This window comes from Acipenser ruthenus, chromosome 55, assembly GCF_902713425.1.
Source record: "Acipenser ruthenus chromosome 55, fAciRut3.2 maternal haplotype, whole genome shotgun sequence".
Taxonomy (NCBI): Eukaryota; Metazoa; Chordata; class Actinopteri; order Acipenseriformes; family Acipenseridae; genus Acipenser; species Acipenser ruthenus.
Genome location: NC_081243.1, coordinates 718,397 through 734,965, shown reverse-complemented (window position 1 = coordinate 734,965; position 16,569 = coordinate 718,397). Strand labels below are relative to the sequence as shown.

Below are 16,569 nucleotides of genomic sequence, written 5' to 3'. Positions count from 1 at the left end.
TAGTTTGTTAATTTACAATTACATTTACAATTCTGCTGCTGTATTTACAATTCTAATTACAGTGGCACTAAAAAGAAACAAACTACCCACATTCACATATTTACTGTATTTATTCCAAATAACAAATACAGAAACATACTATATTTAATTTAAAAAACAAACAAAAAAAAAATAATTCATAGAAGTGGGGACACCAAAAGTGGTTGAAAAATACAAGAATAACGATGGAATGACAAATAACATGCGGAGTTGAACTGCAGTCGATCAATTACAATTGTGATGAACCCAGGTCTGTTTTGAATGCAACGGGCCGATCAGATGGAAACAGCCAGCCGTCTGATTTGCGTTTGTCGAAACTTCAAGCGGTTCAAAAAAAAAAAACACAGCTATCGATTCTGCAGCAAGACAAACAGCCAGCAGAACGATGGGCCTGGGTGGGTGAAATTAAATTAAGAGAGTCAGGATTTAATTAATAGCTCGTTGCTTATTCTGTGGTGCCCGCATCCCACAAAATCTACGAGGGTCGGACGAAAAAATGTGGAAACTCCAACCATAACACTAACAATTGAGTAATAACGCAGTCAGCCATTACACCTCTAGTATACCACACACGCACGCACTCCTAGAGATGTATGTTTGTGACGGTAGTATTTTTTTTGTCAGCAGTTTAAAAACCCCAGTGGAAAGTATTGCTAGGGCAACGTGACCACAAAACCCTCTGCATGCAGAGAAAGTGTGAAAGGAGAACACGCTGACACAAACGCACACCTCTAGACACACAACCACAGCAGCTTGACATCTGCTTTTTGAGAGTCCTTAACCCTGTGCTGCCCTTCGAAGGAAGAGACTAATAGTAATTTTAGTAATAATAATTCCTGTAATTGTTCAGCTGCTTTCATTGGAAGCCGGTTTAATTAACTAACAAAAACTGTGAGAAGCTGGTTTTATTGAAGCACTGCTAATTGCAGCTTTGGTCAGTGATGTGTTGGAATTGATTAAAAGAGAATTGGAATTGATTTTCAAAATTCTAAAAGGTATTGACAATGTCGACCCAGGGGACTTTTTTTGACCTAAAAAAAAGAAACCAGGGGTCACAAATGGAGATTAGATAAAGGGGCATTCAGAACAGAAAATAGGAGGCACTTTTTTTACACAGAGAATTGTGAGGGTCTGGAACCAACTCCCCAGCAATGTTGTTGAAGCTGACACCCTGGGATCCTTCAAGAAGCTGCTTGATGAGATTCTGGGATCAATCAGCTATCAACAACCAAACGAGCGAGACGGGCCGAATGGGGCCTCCTCTCGTTTGTAAACTTTCTTATGTTCGAAAAAGGATTTGAAAACAGGAATTGACCCCAGCCCTGTCCATGACAGACATTAGAAGTAAAAATAAATAAAAGATTCAGCAAAGGAAAAAAAATGAAATACAAAAATTGAAACAGTGTCAGGTCTTAAGTGGGATTTTTGTGTAATGTTTTGTTGTTTCCGAATGGGCTAGCTGTTATTTTTATTGCTATTGCTTCCTTGTTCTTTGGTCTTTTCTTTCCTGGAGCGTTTATGGTTCCAAAATTTAATGAATAATTAAATTCTAACGAGTGGAATTAGTGTCTCGGGGAACAATACCTGTGCATACATAAGGTGTGAGAGCTGAGATATGCGATAGCACCTGGCTTAAAAGCTCATTGTCTCAGCCAAGATACTGGACTGGCATTGTTCATCTTACTGAAGGGGCAATTCTAGGGTTCGGACTCAAGCTAGTGTCAAGCTGGAACATTTTAACGCGAGGGAGTAGCCCTGTCGCTTTATCACTGATATTCAAGCAAACGCCGCTTGGAATGTATTCGGCAGGAAAAATGACCATGTCCGCAACACAATAAGGAAACCACTGCAAAAATGAAAGGTACGAATTGTGTTTTCAAATTGTGTTTTCAAATTTCAATGTTCAACACAACCTGTGCATCTTCCATATAGGAAAATGCAAGATGGTAATAGGGGTGCCACGATATCAAAATTACAGTTTTCTATTTTTATTACATGAGCATAGAAATCTCGATATCTGCGATACGATATTTCATTTCGTTTAGATTTTTAGCATTAAAATGGCAGTACGTGTTTTTTTTTTTTTTTTGAATATAAAGCGTGCTTATTTTGGTAACGGGTTTGAAATAATTTACTATCAATTCAAGTTAACAGGTAGAACTCAATTCGTTTTTAAGTGTTTTTAATGCATCTTATGTATTTTTTAGATGTGCGAGTGAATAACAGACCAAAATCTGATTGAAAAAACATTTAACTTTATTGTAATTGCTTAACTTTTAACAGTGCCAATCACATTTCTACAAGCAAGCTACAATTACCCGTCCTATTTACGCTGTTTCACTTCAAAACATAAATTAATTTACTTTCGTTACGTAGAAGTACAGAACTTGTTTCTTACTTGTTTTTGACTTTTTGTCTTTTTATGAATTAAAGAAATGAAACTGCTTTTTGAACCTGGCCCCAAAGTTGAGTTCCAAAGTTGGCTGGTGGGGTTTATACCATAAGTTGTGGCAGCAGTGTGGAGTAGTGGTTAGGGCTCTGGACTCTTGATCGGAGGGTTGTGGGTTCAATCCCAGGTGGGGGTGACACTGCTGTTGTACCCTTGAGCAAGGTACTTTACCTAGATTGCTCCAGTAAAAACCCAACTGTATAAATGGGTAATTGTATGTAAAATAATGCGATATCTGTATAATGTGATATAATGTATAATGTGATATCTTGTAACAATTGTAAGTCGCCCTGGATAAGGGCGTCTGCTAAGAAATAAATAATAATATTGTTTAAATGTTGCACGTAACAAGTCTTGTGATGACAGATTGGTGACAGAAGTAATACACAGCTCTTGGGTCAACTTTCAAGTCATTTAAGATTTCTTGACAAAACAACTAGCGTGTTCATGCTTTCAGGGTTCAGATGGTTAGAGGAGACGCTTCAAGCACTTGATGCGGAGGTATTTCTTTACTAGTTTGGGGACTTCTCATTGACTCTCGCTATATTTTTATTTACTATTTCTAACTCCAGTCAGACAAAACTCCACACAGGGTGAAAGTTATTTTTTTGAAGGCATATTTAGTCCCCACAACTTCGTTTTTTTATTTTTAGGAGTTACTATCTTTGTGGAGACATTTTCTAAAATTTAATAATACCTGCCCGCACACACTGTGTGGTCCAGTGGTTAAAGAAAAGGGCTTGTAACCAGGAGGTCCCGGTTCAAATCCCACCTCAGCCACTGACTCACTGTGTTACCCTGAGCGAGTCACTTCACCTCCTTGTGCTTCGTCTTTCGGGTGAGACGTAGTTGTAAGTGACTCTGCAGCTGATGCATAGTTCACACACCCTAGTCTCTGTAAGTCACCTTGGATAAAGGCGTCTGCTAAATAAACAAATAATAATAATAACACACACACTCAAACACCACGTATATTTATTATTATTATTATTATTATTATTATTATTATTATTATTATTATTATTTATTTCTTAGCAGACGCCCTTATCCAGGGCGACTTACAATTGTTACAAGCTATCATGTTTTTTTTACATACAATTACCCATTTAGACAGTTGGGTTTTTACTGGAGCAATCTAGGTAAAGTACCTTGCTCAAGGGTACAGCAGCAGTGTCCCCCACCTGGGATTGAACCCACAACCTTCCGGTCAAGAGTCCAGAGCCCCAACCACTACTCCACACTGCTGCCCTTCATATTTGTGACTGGAAAGCTATGTGTTGCTGTCTTTGAAGACCACAGTGGAAAGTCTTGCTAGGGAAACTCACCCACACAGTGTTAACTGTAGATACCTAGACTCTGCAGGTTGGTGTCTGTAATCAGTTGTTCTTTCTGTGTTCCAGGTTTCAGGTGAGAGAGAGAGCCAGTGAGCGAGAGCGCCCCCTAGCCCCAGACCAGTGAATGAAGCCTGCGCTGTGTAACGGTGCAGTGAGCCTGACTCCTCCAGCCAGCAGGGAGCCCTGTAGCCGCAGCAGCAGTGGGGGCCAGGCGAACGCCAGCATGTCCACCTCCTCCTCCTCTTCTTCCTCCTCCTCCTCCTCAGAGGAGGCCTGCCAAGGGGATACCCCCCGCGGGGGAGGAACCATCAGAGTCTACCTCCCCAACAAACAGCGGACAGTGGTACGATCTGGATTGTGCCAGGGCTTTTATTAGAGGCTTGCCCCATCAGTGTCGATTAATAAGGGGGCTTCATTGATATTAGAGAATGGTAAAACAGTGACTTTATTGTTAAGCATTTTCAGGGATGGAAATTAGACTCCCATTGCACAGCGGGTGCATGCATTACTATCAGTTTGATAAGACACTTCTGAGCTTGTTCCCTATACGCTGTAGCTAATCAAGCTTGTATTAAAACCTAGAATGGGTGAAACTGCTGTGCAGTGCAGTGGTTAAAGGGTTTTGATACCAGGAGGTTCAAATCCCAGCTCCGCCACAGACACTGTGTGTGCATGACCCTGAGCAAGTCACTGAACCTCCTTGTTCTCCATCCTTTGGATGAGACGTAAAACAAACGAGCTCCTATTGGAAGTGACTCTGCAGCAGCAGCAGCAGTTGTTGATGATGCAGAGTTCACCCCCCCTAGTCTCTGTAAGTGGTTTTGGGTAAAAGCATCTGCTAAATGACTAATTATTTAATAATAATAATAATAATAATAATAATAATTAATGCAACAGGAGTCTTATTTCCATCCCTGATTCTAAATGTTTATTTCTCTTTTTTTTTTTTTTTTTAAATTTTTTTTTATATATAAACAGGCCAGGATTTTTTTTTTTTTTTTTTTTAAAACGTTTTGCTGACAAGTTTCCTTAGCCTAGCTTAGCACCGGAGATCACGATTTAAAATGAAAAGGGTATTTGCTATAACAAGACTGCGCCTTTTTTTTTAGAAATGCAAAAAAAGGTACGATTTATTGAATCACCCTGTCAGCTACAATCAATTTAAAGTAAAGGGGAGCCCTCATTCTGCTGGTATTGATGGTAGCTCTCTGTGTGGATGGACAGGTGACTGTGCGTCCTGGACAGACGGTTTATGACAGCCTGGACAAGGCCCTGAAAGTGAGAGGACTGAACCAGGACTGCTGTGCTGTCTACAGACTGCTTAAAGGGTAAGCCGTGGGACACGGGTTCACAAAGGGATCATTCAGAGGGTGGAAGGAAATTAATCTCTTTGACCGAGAACATATTGAATTGCACACACCGCTTTGTAGTTTTCCAGCGAAAAAAAATAGAAAATGTGACATTTCGAAATCTACCACGAAATACAGTCATCTGTCGCATATTATTATTATTATTATTATTATTTGTTTATTTAGCAGACGCCTTTATCCAAGGTGACTTACAGAGACTAGGGTGTGTGAACTATGCATCAGCTGCAGAGTCACTTACAATTACGTCTCATCTGAAAGACGGAGCACAAGGAGGTTAAGTGACTTGCTCAGGGTCACACAGTGAGAGTGGCTGAGGTGGGATTTGAACCGGGGACCTCCTGGTTACAAGCCCTTTTCTTTAACCACTGGACCACACAGCCTCCTATACGACTGCAGTGGGACCAGAGTCCGGGCGGATATGTAAAAAGTCGGATGAATGAATCCTTTTTTAAATGCCATTACACACAGCTGTAACAATGACTATATTCACACAATGATTTACTTGGGGGGGGTTAAAATGCAAGATTAATATTTCGTCTCTGTGGTTTTACATGGACCGTGAACGCCTGTCATTGCTTTCTCAGTCGAAAGCAGCTGACGGACTGGAACACTGACGTCACCCCACTGCAGGGGGAGGAGCTTCTGGTGGAGGTGCTGGACCATGTGCCACTCACCATGCACAACTTTGTAAGTGCCACAGCGCCCCCCACTGTATGGAGGAATGCATTAGATATTTAAAAAAAAAAAAAAAAAAAGTTTTTACTGTAAAATGGGAAGGTAAGAAGACACTGTCACAATACCAGCTGTTTGGGGGGAGGAGGGAGGGGGGTGGGTTATTGGGATTCTAGTGCATAAGTTCTGTCTTTTTCAAAACAGGTAACATTCATGAAATAGTTTTTATTACAATTATTATAAGTGAACCCGCCATGTGTCTGTTGCCTTATTTCTGCAGTGTATTGTATCTGAACAAAACCTTTTCTCTGTTTAAAAAAAATAAAATAAAATAAAAATCAGTCTATAAACCATTATTAACAGAACTGTTGAGGTGTTTGGATTTGGGATAGGTAAAGCAGTTTGCGTTTTGTTAAGCGTGTGTGAAGTTTGATAGGAGGATCCAGTTATGTTTTTGTTTCAACACTGGAATCCGGCGTGGTGTTTTCAGCACGGGCGATGACATCTGTACGCAGGATGAGATGTGCTGGCGCATCCCTCGCTGCGATTGATCGATTTCTGACACTGTGGTTTTCGAATGTGTTAAACGGGAGATCGCTGAGGGTAGCTGTGCCTCTTTTTTTTCGTGGCTCAGGTGCGGAAGACCTTCTTCAAGCTGGCCTACTGTGATTTCTGCCACAAGTTCCTGTTCCACGGGTTCCGCTGCCAGACGTGTGGCTACAAGTTCCACCAGCACTGCAGCAGCAAGGTGCCCACGGTGTGCGTGGACATGGACACCATGTCCAAACTGTGAGTGGACAGCACAGCTCCCGTTCTACACTTACACCGGTGCTAACCAACGTTTCAGTTGTCTCGCTTGTATTCACAACCGATGCGATTCACCAGTCCTGTGTGTCTTCTTTATCTAGTTTGGGACAGGAATTGTGTTGGGAGGTTTTAATGGGGTTCAGGTGCATAAGTTTAGTCTTGCATACAGTTACAGTAATCTCACAGTTGTTTTTTTTTTTTAATTTTTGCGGTATTACTAGATTTGTTCTCTGCTAGCTTTTCACATTTAGACCCCCCCCCCAGTTTTCATTGTGCTGTTTCTTTCTCTTGCAGGTGTTTACCAAATCCTGATTCCTCGCACGTGCCCATCCTCATAATTCAAGAACATCAGTCCGAAACCCCTGACACCCCCGAGCCTCCCGGGTGAGTTTCACACACGCAGACACGCACACAGAGGCGCACAGACACACGCACAGAGACACACACACACACAGACAGACGCACACAGACACACACACACACAGACGCACACAGGCACACAGACACACGCACAGAGACACGCGCACAGATGCACACAGACACACGCACACAGAGACACACACAAACAGACGCACACAGACACACACACACAGAGACACCCACACACAGACACAGAGACACACGCACAGACAGACGCACAGAGACATGCTCACAGACACACACAGAGACACGTACACACACAGACACACGAACACCGAGACACAGACACAAACACACACACACACACAGAGATGCACATGCATGCACACACACTCATGCACAGAGAGACACACAGACACGTGCACAGAGAGACACACAGACACACGCACACAGAGACACATACAGACACAGAGAGAGAGAGACACACACTCGCGCACACACGCACGCAGACTCACTTGCTCTGAAAAAAACAGAGTTCCAGGGCCACAAAAAAGTTGGTGCAGTTTAGAGCTGCACAAATCAATTATTCGGGTTGCGGTCTGCACAGAAATCAGGTGCTGGCAATCAAGCGTTGGTGTTTGGTGTTGATCGGGCTAATTTTACCATTCCAAGTGAAGAAACAGCTGCTTGGATTTGAGTGGGTTGCTGTTCTCCGCAGTGTCTAAGAAAATACAGCAGTCATCACAAACTGATTGGTGATCAGTGTGACTTACTCAAACATCATTGTAATGAATTTATCTCGGCTTCCTTTTGACTGTAAGAAGAAAGTTGGTTGTTTCTTGTATAGGAACGTGTAAATGGTCCACACTGTCTTTCCTGTTTTATGACTGTAAGGTACACAGCATGTTCCCGAAGATCGGAAGATGCTGTCTTTGTCTCCAGGCTGCTGTCTCCAGCCTCGATGAATCTAACACTGCTGTCTTTGTCTCCAGGCAGGTGTCTCCAGTCTCTGCCTTCCAGTTCCCCCTGACCGGAGGAGAGGGTCAGTCCTTGCAGAGATACCGCTCCACATCCACTCCCAACGTGCACATGGTCAGCACTGTGGGGCCAGCAGGAGTGGGGATCATAGAGGTGAGGGGTGGAAGGGGGGACGGACAGCAATTTCCCTTTAACAGATTTAACAAGCAGACAGTTTCTAGTGTCGTTTTCACGGGCGTTGTCTTTTTTTGACTTCTTGAAACACAGTACGGGATGCTGCACTGATTACAATAGCGTTCGGTTTCTTTTCAATATCTGTTCTTCTGCACTGCACATGAACAGCACATCTGATGAACCAAGTGGTGTGTAGGGAGAGTCAGTCCTGCAGTGCGGGTTTGAGTCCTGGCTGTGCGAAGTCGCCGGTCTTTGCTAGGGTTTGGCTGCCGCATGGGCTCTGGCGCTCCCGCGTGTTAGGGAATCAAAACCGGCAGGGACTGTTCCTCCTCGGAGCGGACGCCTGCAGGGCTTGACCTCCAGAGGGCGCTAGCTCGGTGATATCCGCGCGCTCTCCTGGGTGTGGAAGAGGAAGCTGGATCGGTCGTTGGATCAGAGGACGCCCGCTGAACCTTCAGTTCTCCTGAGCAGCTGTGTGGGGGGTGGGGGGTATTGGACACTCTAAATTGGGGAAAAAATCAGGGGTAAAATAATTGGGCACAGTAAAAAAGAAAATAATATTTATAAATCTGTTAACCTTGCAGTGTTCTGTGTGCTGTATTGTTATTTCAAATATTGCAATGCAAGCCAATCAGATCTTGGATCATTACACAATCTTTTATGTTCTTAATTTTCAGGAGGCATTAAAAATGGACTACATAACTGGTGAGTATTTAAACGTATTTATGTTGCAGAGAACCAAACACACATACAGACCATTTCAAAGTTATGCTAGATTGTTCTGACTAAACTGAGCAGCACACTCACACAGGAACGCTACAGCTGTGGCCAAAAGTTTTGCAGCACCCTATAGAATGAACTAACTTCATAAAGTGGAATGAAACCTGCTGAGTAATGTTACATTAACATATCGAATTACACACCAGCGCTTTGTAGTTTTTCCACACACTTAATGAAAAATTGAAAAATGAAATACTGCACTAAGACTTTTGGCGATATCATTTTGTAGTTTCTTTGATTACATGATGTTAAATAATAGATCAAAATTATAGTTTTTTTAATTATGTCTCAATCCTAAAATTCTATGGTGATGCAAAACTTTTGGCCAGAGCTTTACTCTTCACAGGGTTTGAATTTCATTTGTCTTTTATTAATACTACAGATTTAACACAAACTTCCACTGATAGTCTTTCTTTGGAATTCAGAAATTCTGTTCGGGTGCCTCCAATGAAAATCAGAGATGGAACTAACTCCAATTGCATAGCAGTTTGATCCACAATAAAACATAATAGGGACGATTTTAGTGCCGTGATTAAAACCTTTTAAATATCTACTAACAGCCAATTCCACCCCCCCCCCACCCCCCGTTTCCTATCACAGTTGTAGATCCCACCCCCAAACCCTCGACCAGCCCCCCCCCTATGGGCTCCCCGGGGAGAAGACCCCTCCCCCCGAAATCCCCCTCGGAACACCCCAAAGAACGCAAGCAGTCTTCCTCCGACGACAAGAAGAAAGTGGTGAGTCTGATTCATGGTTTTATCTAGCCTTTACAAGCAATACAAGTGCAAATAATTTGCATTGAAAAGCATTATATATTAAAAAAAAAAAAAAAATACCAACCAGTTTTTTCTGATTTGTTTTCATTCAGTGTATTCACTGGCGCCATCAGTTTGATTTACATCTCCTAACGCGCAAATACGTCTTCATACATCACTGGTTTAAGATCCTTGATTTTTAATAGCTACAAACTCAACGTTAGTAACTACATTTTTTTGACGCCCTATTCGGGTGAAATCAAGTCCCCGATCCCTTTAGGTCATAGTATTATTAAATAACGTTGTGTAGCCCTTCTGTTTTTGACATGTTTAAACTTTAGACTTGTTTAAACGTAAACGTTAATGCAGAATTATTATCTGAAATCACAATTAAAACTCGTTCAGTTTACAATTCCGTTTACAATCAGGCTGCGGTAATTATACTTAAAATTCTACTAAACAGTTTATTTAGCAGATGCCTTTATCCAAGGCGACTTACAGAGACTAGGGTGTGTGAACTATGCATCAGCTGCAGAGTCACTTACAACTACATCTCACCAGAAAGACGGAGCACAAGGAGGTGAAGTGACTTGCTCAGGGTCACACAATGAGTCAGTGGCTGAGTGGGATTTGAACCGGGGACCTCCTGGTTACAAGCCCTTTTCTGTAACCACTGGACCACAAAGTATATATAAACAACTACACACCCTCCCCACGTTGACATGTTTACTGTGTCGTAAATGACCCTGTGTGTGTGTGTGTTTCAGCACCGGGGCGGGTACAGGGACTCCAGCTATTACTGGGAGGTGCACGAGCGAGAGGTGACCATGCTGAAGAGAATCGGGGCTGGTTCATTCGGGACGGTCTACAAGGGCAAGTGGCACGGAGACGTGGCTGTCAAGATCCTCAAAGTGACAGACCCGACCCCAGAGCAGCTGCTCGCTTTCAAGAACGAGATGCAGGTGCTCAGGTGAGCTCAAAGCCAGGTTCAAATAAGAACATAAGAAAAGAGAACGAGGAGAACAGGCCGTTTCCCAGTGTTTTAGATCCCTACCGCTTCGCCTGGTCAGCCGTTCCATGCGTTTAGAACTCTCTGTGGAATAAAGGGCTTCCCGCCTTCTGTTCTAAACTCGACTCGGGTTCCATTTCTGCCCTCTTGTTCTCAATTTTATAACAGTACCCTTGACCTGTGGTCTAATGATAGAGGCCGCTGTCTCGTGGCTATTTGGTTTCAGGATGATAAAGGCATTTTGTTCCATTAACTTTGTTACGCCTCACTGGGATGCTGGGAGAGGAGAAAGTGCCTACAGTAAATTGTTATTATTTATTTCTTAGCAGACGCCCTTATCCAGGACGACTTACAATTTTTACAAGATATCACATTATTTTTACATACAATTCCCCATTTATACAGTTGGGTTTTTACTGGAGCAATCTAGGTAAAGTACCTTGCTCAAGGGTACAGCAGCCGTGTCCCCCACCTGGGACTGAACCCACGACCCTCTGTTCAAGAGTCCAGAGCCTTAACCACTACTCCACACTGCTGCATATGTAACTGAGATGGATTTGAGCAGGAGGATGATGGGAAATGTAGTTTTGAGAGGTCCATGTGAAGACATCTTGGAGGCAGTGGAATGCAATTTAAAAGTTTTTAAAAAAGTGTTGTAAAAAAAAAATTAAAATACACACACCTCACTTAAACAGTTGCAGCAACACATGGGAACATGTAACACAATAAAACAAAAAGATCATACCCTTTAACCAAATGAGTGAACGGGGATCAAGGGTGCATTGTGTACAGATATGTGGATATTTATTTAAACCCCTCCCCCCCCACAGGAAGACGCGTCACGTGAACATCCTGCTGTTCATGGGCTTCATGACGAAGCCAAACTTTGCCATCATCACGCAGTGGTGTGAGGGCAGCAGTCTGTACCACCACCTGCACGTCATAGAGACCAAGTTCGAGACGATGAGGAGGATCGATGTGGCTCGGCAGACTGCGCAGGGCATCGAGTGAGACTGGCAGCCTCTTCTCATAACTCCAGAAATCCAAAATCTCTGCAAACTACAGCTGCGGCCAAGCGTTTTGCATCACCTAGAACTTTAGGATTGAGACATTATTTAAATATATAGGGTGTTGCATAACTTTTGGCAGTAGCTGTGCACAGGACCAGGGTTGAGTTGAACTGCTTTGAAATGCAAATACCTGTAAATCTTACAAATGCAGGCACCTCAGTTGCATTTATATACAAATGCGACAGACTTCTGAAATGCAAATGCATTTGTCAAAATATATCTACTGAAACTCCTCACCAATAACTGCAAAAGGAATGCTTTATCAAAACATGGAAGCTTTTCTCTATCAATTCAAACTACTCCCTGTTCTAGCAAACTGCTTTAATCATTATTATTATTATTATTATTATTTATTTCTTAGCAGACGCCCTTATCCAGTGCGACTTACAGTCGTAAACAAAAATACATTTCAGGAATCACAGTACAAGTATTAATACAATTAAGAGCAAGATAAAATACAATGACTTCAGTTCTAGTAATATGACAAAATCCGATTCAGTCATGCTCCTTGTGTAATCAGTTGTGTGTTCTGAAATGAATTCAAACATTTGTGAGTTCTTAATTAACCCTGCGATTACTTTAACTTGTAGTTGGTTAAATAGAAACACTTGCTAAATGCATTTCGTAGGTTATTCAAATCTGTTTTCAACCTTTCACTCTACAGACACGGTCTAAAGGTATTGTGGGTTTATTAATTTTTTTTGTCTTTTGATTTTTTTTTTTTCAGTTACCTCCATGCCAAGAATATCATTCACAGGGACCTGAAATCAAACAGTATCCTTTTCTCTGCTACTGATTTTTAGCAGTAAGACATCTGAACATGTTTGCTTTTGTTTGGAAGTAATTGTAGCTAATAAAAATATAAATGCCGTTGTCTGGTATGTTCATTCTGAGTGGCTGTGGGTTCTGTTGCTCCAGTATTAAGTTTGGATCATTTTTCTCTGACTTTTTTTTTACGGCATGGCTTTTTATTTTTATCTGACCGTTTTATTTGCAAGCCTGTGTATGTTGGTGTGCGTTTGTGCCACTGTGTTTCCATATGAACTTTAAAATGTGTGATTGACCACTCTTTATATGGTAACACATCCAGAAATGCAAAATAACGTTACATGTGTAATTCTTTTTGCTAGTTAACGTTTGTTACACAAACAGAAATACACGTTAATATTACAGGCTATTTACAATTTTTAAATAATGTATTTGTTGCTAATATATATTACAGCGATATTCACATTCCCTTATCTAGCGTCATACTGTCTCAGACATCAGATCTACTCATTTATATTAATTTTATACTTACAAAATTCATTTAAAATTATTTTTTGTTAATATATCCGATCAACTTATTTCCTGAATTATTATTATGAATTAATCATTTAGCAGACGCTTTTATCCAAAGCGACTTACAGAGACTAGGGGGTGAACTCTGCATCATCAACAACTGCTGCTGCTGCTGCAGAGTCACTTCCAATAGGAGCTCGTCGTAATAGCAGTTTAGTATTTCATGTTAGATTTTTGAAATGTCACGTTTTTCAATTTGTCCATTTTTCATAACTACAAAGCGGTGTGTAATTCAATATGTTAACGTAACATTATTCAGCAGGTTTCATTCCACTTTATGAAGTTAGTTCATTCTATAGGGTGCTGCAAAACTTTTGGCCACAGCTGTAGCGTGCCTGTGTGAGTGTGCTGCTCAGTTTAGTCAGAACAATCTAGCAGAACTGTGTGTGTGTGTGTGTGGTTCTCTGCTGCATAAATGCGTTTTATATATACTCACCAGTTATGTGGTGCATTTTTAATGCCTCCTTAAAATTAGTTAATTCTATAGGGTGATGCAAAACTTATGGCCACCGCTGTAGTATGTATGATGTTGTTCGGGTGTTAGTTTGGTGTCTGTGTTCCTCGACTCCCTCTTCAGATATCTTTTTGCATGAGGGCTGGACGGTGAAGATCGGTGATTTCGGATTGGCCACTGTCAAATCCCGGTGGACTGGATCACATCAGGTGGAACAGCCCAGTGGATCTATCCTATGGATGGTAAGACAAGACTAGACTACCTTAAACTTGCAGAGTTTTCACACATTATTATTATTATTATTATTATTATTATTATTATTATTATTTATTTGGCAGATGCTTTTATCCAAGGTGACTTACAGCTGTTACAGAGCAATACAAGATTACACTGCAAAAACAATATTTAAACACAGTGTAGTTTATAGTAAGTGGGCAGCTGTGTGGAGTAGTGGTTAGGACTCTGGACTCTTGACCGGAGGGTCGTGGGTTCAATCCCAGGTGGGGGACACTGCTGCTGTACCCTTGAGCAAGGTACTTTACCTAGATTGCTCCAGTAAAAACCCAACTGTATAAATGGGTAATTGTATGTAAAAAATAATGTGATATCTTGTAACAATTGTAAGTCTCCCTGGGTAAGGGCGTCTGCTAAGAAATTAATAATAATAATAATAATAAGTGCAGATACTACTAGAATACAATATGAGATAAGAAGGAACAATGTAAGATTAAAACAATTTGTACAGTGACATAACAGTAGTGCAAGGATAGCGCATCAGCTGAGGTCAGGCGAGTCCAGCGCAGAGCAGGAGGGGGTGGATCAAGAGAAAAATTAACAACACATTGGTAGCAACACCTTGCACAACCTCAAGCTTCTCACGCATATCTTATCAGCTCATCAACCAACTTACTGTTTAATCGTCCTGTCTGCTATTTTGAGAAATTAACAGGTTATATAGCAGCCCGCTTAACTCTTGCTTGGTCAAATTAAAGGGGCAGTTGCCCCCACTTCTTTCTATGGCTTTTCCCCCCCCCCCCCCCCCCTGTCTTTAACCAGCCAGCTGCTTCCCCTGTTGACTGAGGTGCTTTCTTAAGAACACAAGAAAAGTTTTCTGCTCTCTGTGCTAAACTTGAAGTCGTGTCTTGGGTTAACTATCTAGACCAGTTCTCTCTTCTGTCTCTCCCTTCTTTTTTTTTTTTTTTTTCGTAGCTCATGTTAAGTCCTGGGATCAGCCTAGTTACTCTTCCCTATACCTTCTCGAGTGCAGTGATGTCTTTTTTTGTAGTGATGTGTCCTAAACCAGTGACATGCTTTGACCAAGTACATACTGCTGAGGTGACCTGACCAAAGAGGTTTAAATGAAAATAAGGCATAGAAACTTAACTTCCTTCAACCTGAGGTAGTGCAAGATTTCTGACAATATCACATTATTTTTTACATACAATTACCCATTTATACAGTTGGGTTTTTCACTGGAGCAATCTAGGTAAAGTACCTTGCTCAAGGGTACAGCAGCAGTGTCCCCCACCTGGGATTGAACCCACGATCCTCCGGTCCAGAGCCCTGACCACTACTCCACACTGCTGCCCATCATCACCTCTCTCTCCCTCCCTCTCTCCCTCTCTCTTTGTCTCTGTCTTCCCAGGCTCCAGAGGTTATCCGGATGCAGGACAGCAATCCTTACAGCTTCCAGTCTGACGTGTACGGATATGGAGTGGTCCTGTTTGAGATCATGTCTGGAACTCTGCCCTATTCCAACATAAACAACAGAGACCAGGTGAGCTCTGTCGCTTTGTACTCCACACTGGGGTTTCAGCAGCAGCGATACTCTCCTCTGCTCGGTTACGTTGATGATGCTGAATCACTGGGATCGTTCCAAAGCCGACTTGACAAAGTTTTCAGATCAGTCGGTTAGTAAGCAGCAGACGAGCACGGATGGGCGATGAATAGGGATACTTTCTTTACACGATGCATCGTTTTATGTCATGATTCAAGACCAAAAGCAGAACAGCACAGCTCGCTGTAGTTCACCAAGCAGTTATTATTATTATTATTATTTATTATTATTATTATTATTATTATTATTATTATTATTATTATTATTATTATATATATATTTTTTTTTTTATTATTATTTTATAGTTGGTATGAATACATACTCTCATTGACTTGTCTAATTTTTGTATTTTAAACAACATAGCCATTAAATGATTGTTTGATCATGCAAGTAAGTGCAGCAGTGTGGAGTAGTGGTCAGGGCTCTGGACTCTTGACCGGAGGGTCGTGGGTTCAATCCCAGGTGGGGGGGACACTGCTGTTGTACCCTTGAGCAAGGTACTTTACCTAGAGTGCTCCAGTAAAAACCCAACTGTATAAATATATAATAATGTGATATCTGTATAATGTGAAATAATGTATAATGTGATAACTTGTAACAATTGTAAGTCGCCCTGGATAAGGGCGTCTGCTAAGAAATAAATAATAATAAAAGTAAGCCGGTCAGAACCATCACAGGTATCGCGATGCATATCGAATCGTGACCTGCATGTGGCGATGTGGATCGCGTCGTGACGTTAGGGCATCGTTACACATTTATGCTAAATTGGCACCATCATGTTCTTGTGCTAAAATCGCACCACTCTGTGTTTCAGATAATCTTCATGGTGGGTCGGGGGTACCTGTCTCCTGATCTCACGAAGGTCTACAGTAACTGTCCCAAAGCCATGAAGAGACTCATCATAGACTGTCTGAAATTCAAGAAAGACGAGAGGCCGCTATTTCCACAGGTAACCTGGTGGTGGACAGTTTGAGTTCACGTGGCTTTAGGCCATACCAACGACAACGGATCTTTTTTTTTTCACATATTCATCTTACTTCACGTTTGCAAACAATACCGTCATGGACATTTTGAAAATAACCTCCATTTGAAATGTCTGTCATTTTGAATTAGTATTTATTTTTTAGTATTTCTAATATC

The 16,569-nt window shown here is 41.6% G+C and overlaps 1 protein-coding gene across 1 annotated transcript in view; it reads left to right on the top strand.

Moving 5' to 3' along the window:
• The window catches only part of LOC117401630 (serine/threonine-protein kinase A-Raf), a 28,042-nt gene that overhangs the window by 4,819 nt on the left and 6,654 nt on the right, over positions 1-16,569 (top strand). The window contains exons 2-15 of the mRNA XM_034002406.3: positions 3,889-4,165; positions 5,047-5,150; positions 5,777-5,879; positions 6,499-6,653; positions 6,966-7,055; positions 8,024-8,162; positions 8,861-8,888; positions 9,564-9,700; positions 10,486-10,688; positions 11,558-11,734; positions 12,525-12,571; positions 13,716-13,834; positions 15,238-15,369; positions 16,244-16,378. Of these exons, the coding sequence (XP_033858297.3) occupies positions 3,947-4,165; positions 5,047-5,150; positions 5,777-5,879; positions 6,499-6,653; positions 6,966-7,055; positions 8,024-8,162; positions 8,861-8,888; positions 9,564-9,700; positions 10,486-10,688; positions 11,558-11,734; positions 12,525-12,571; positions 13,716-13,834; positions 15,238-15,369; positions 16,244-16,378 (1,788 nt within the window). The 5' untranslated portion in view covers positions 3,889-3,946. The remainder of the gene's footprint in view (positions 1-3,888; positions 4,166-5,046; positions 5,151-5,776; positions 5,880-6,498; positions 6,654-6,965; positions 7,056-8,023; positions 8,163-8,860; positions 8,889-9,563; positions 9,701-10,485; positions 10,689-11,557; positions 11,735-12,524; positions 12,572-13,715; positions 13,835-15,237; positions 15,370-16,243; positions 16,379-16,569) is intronic.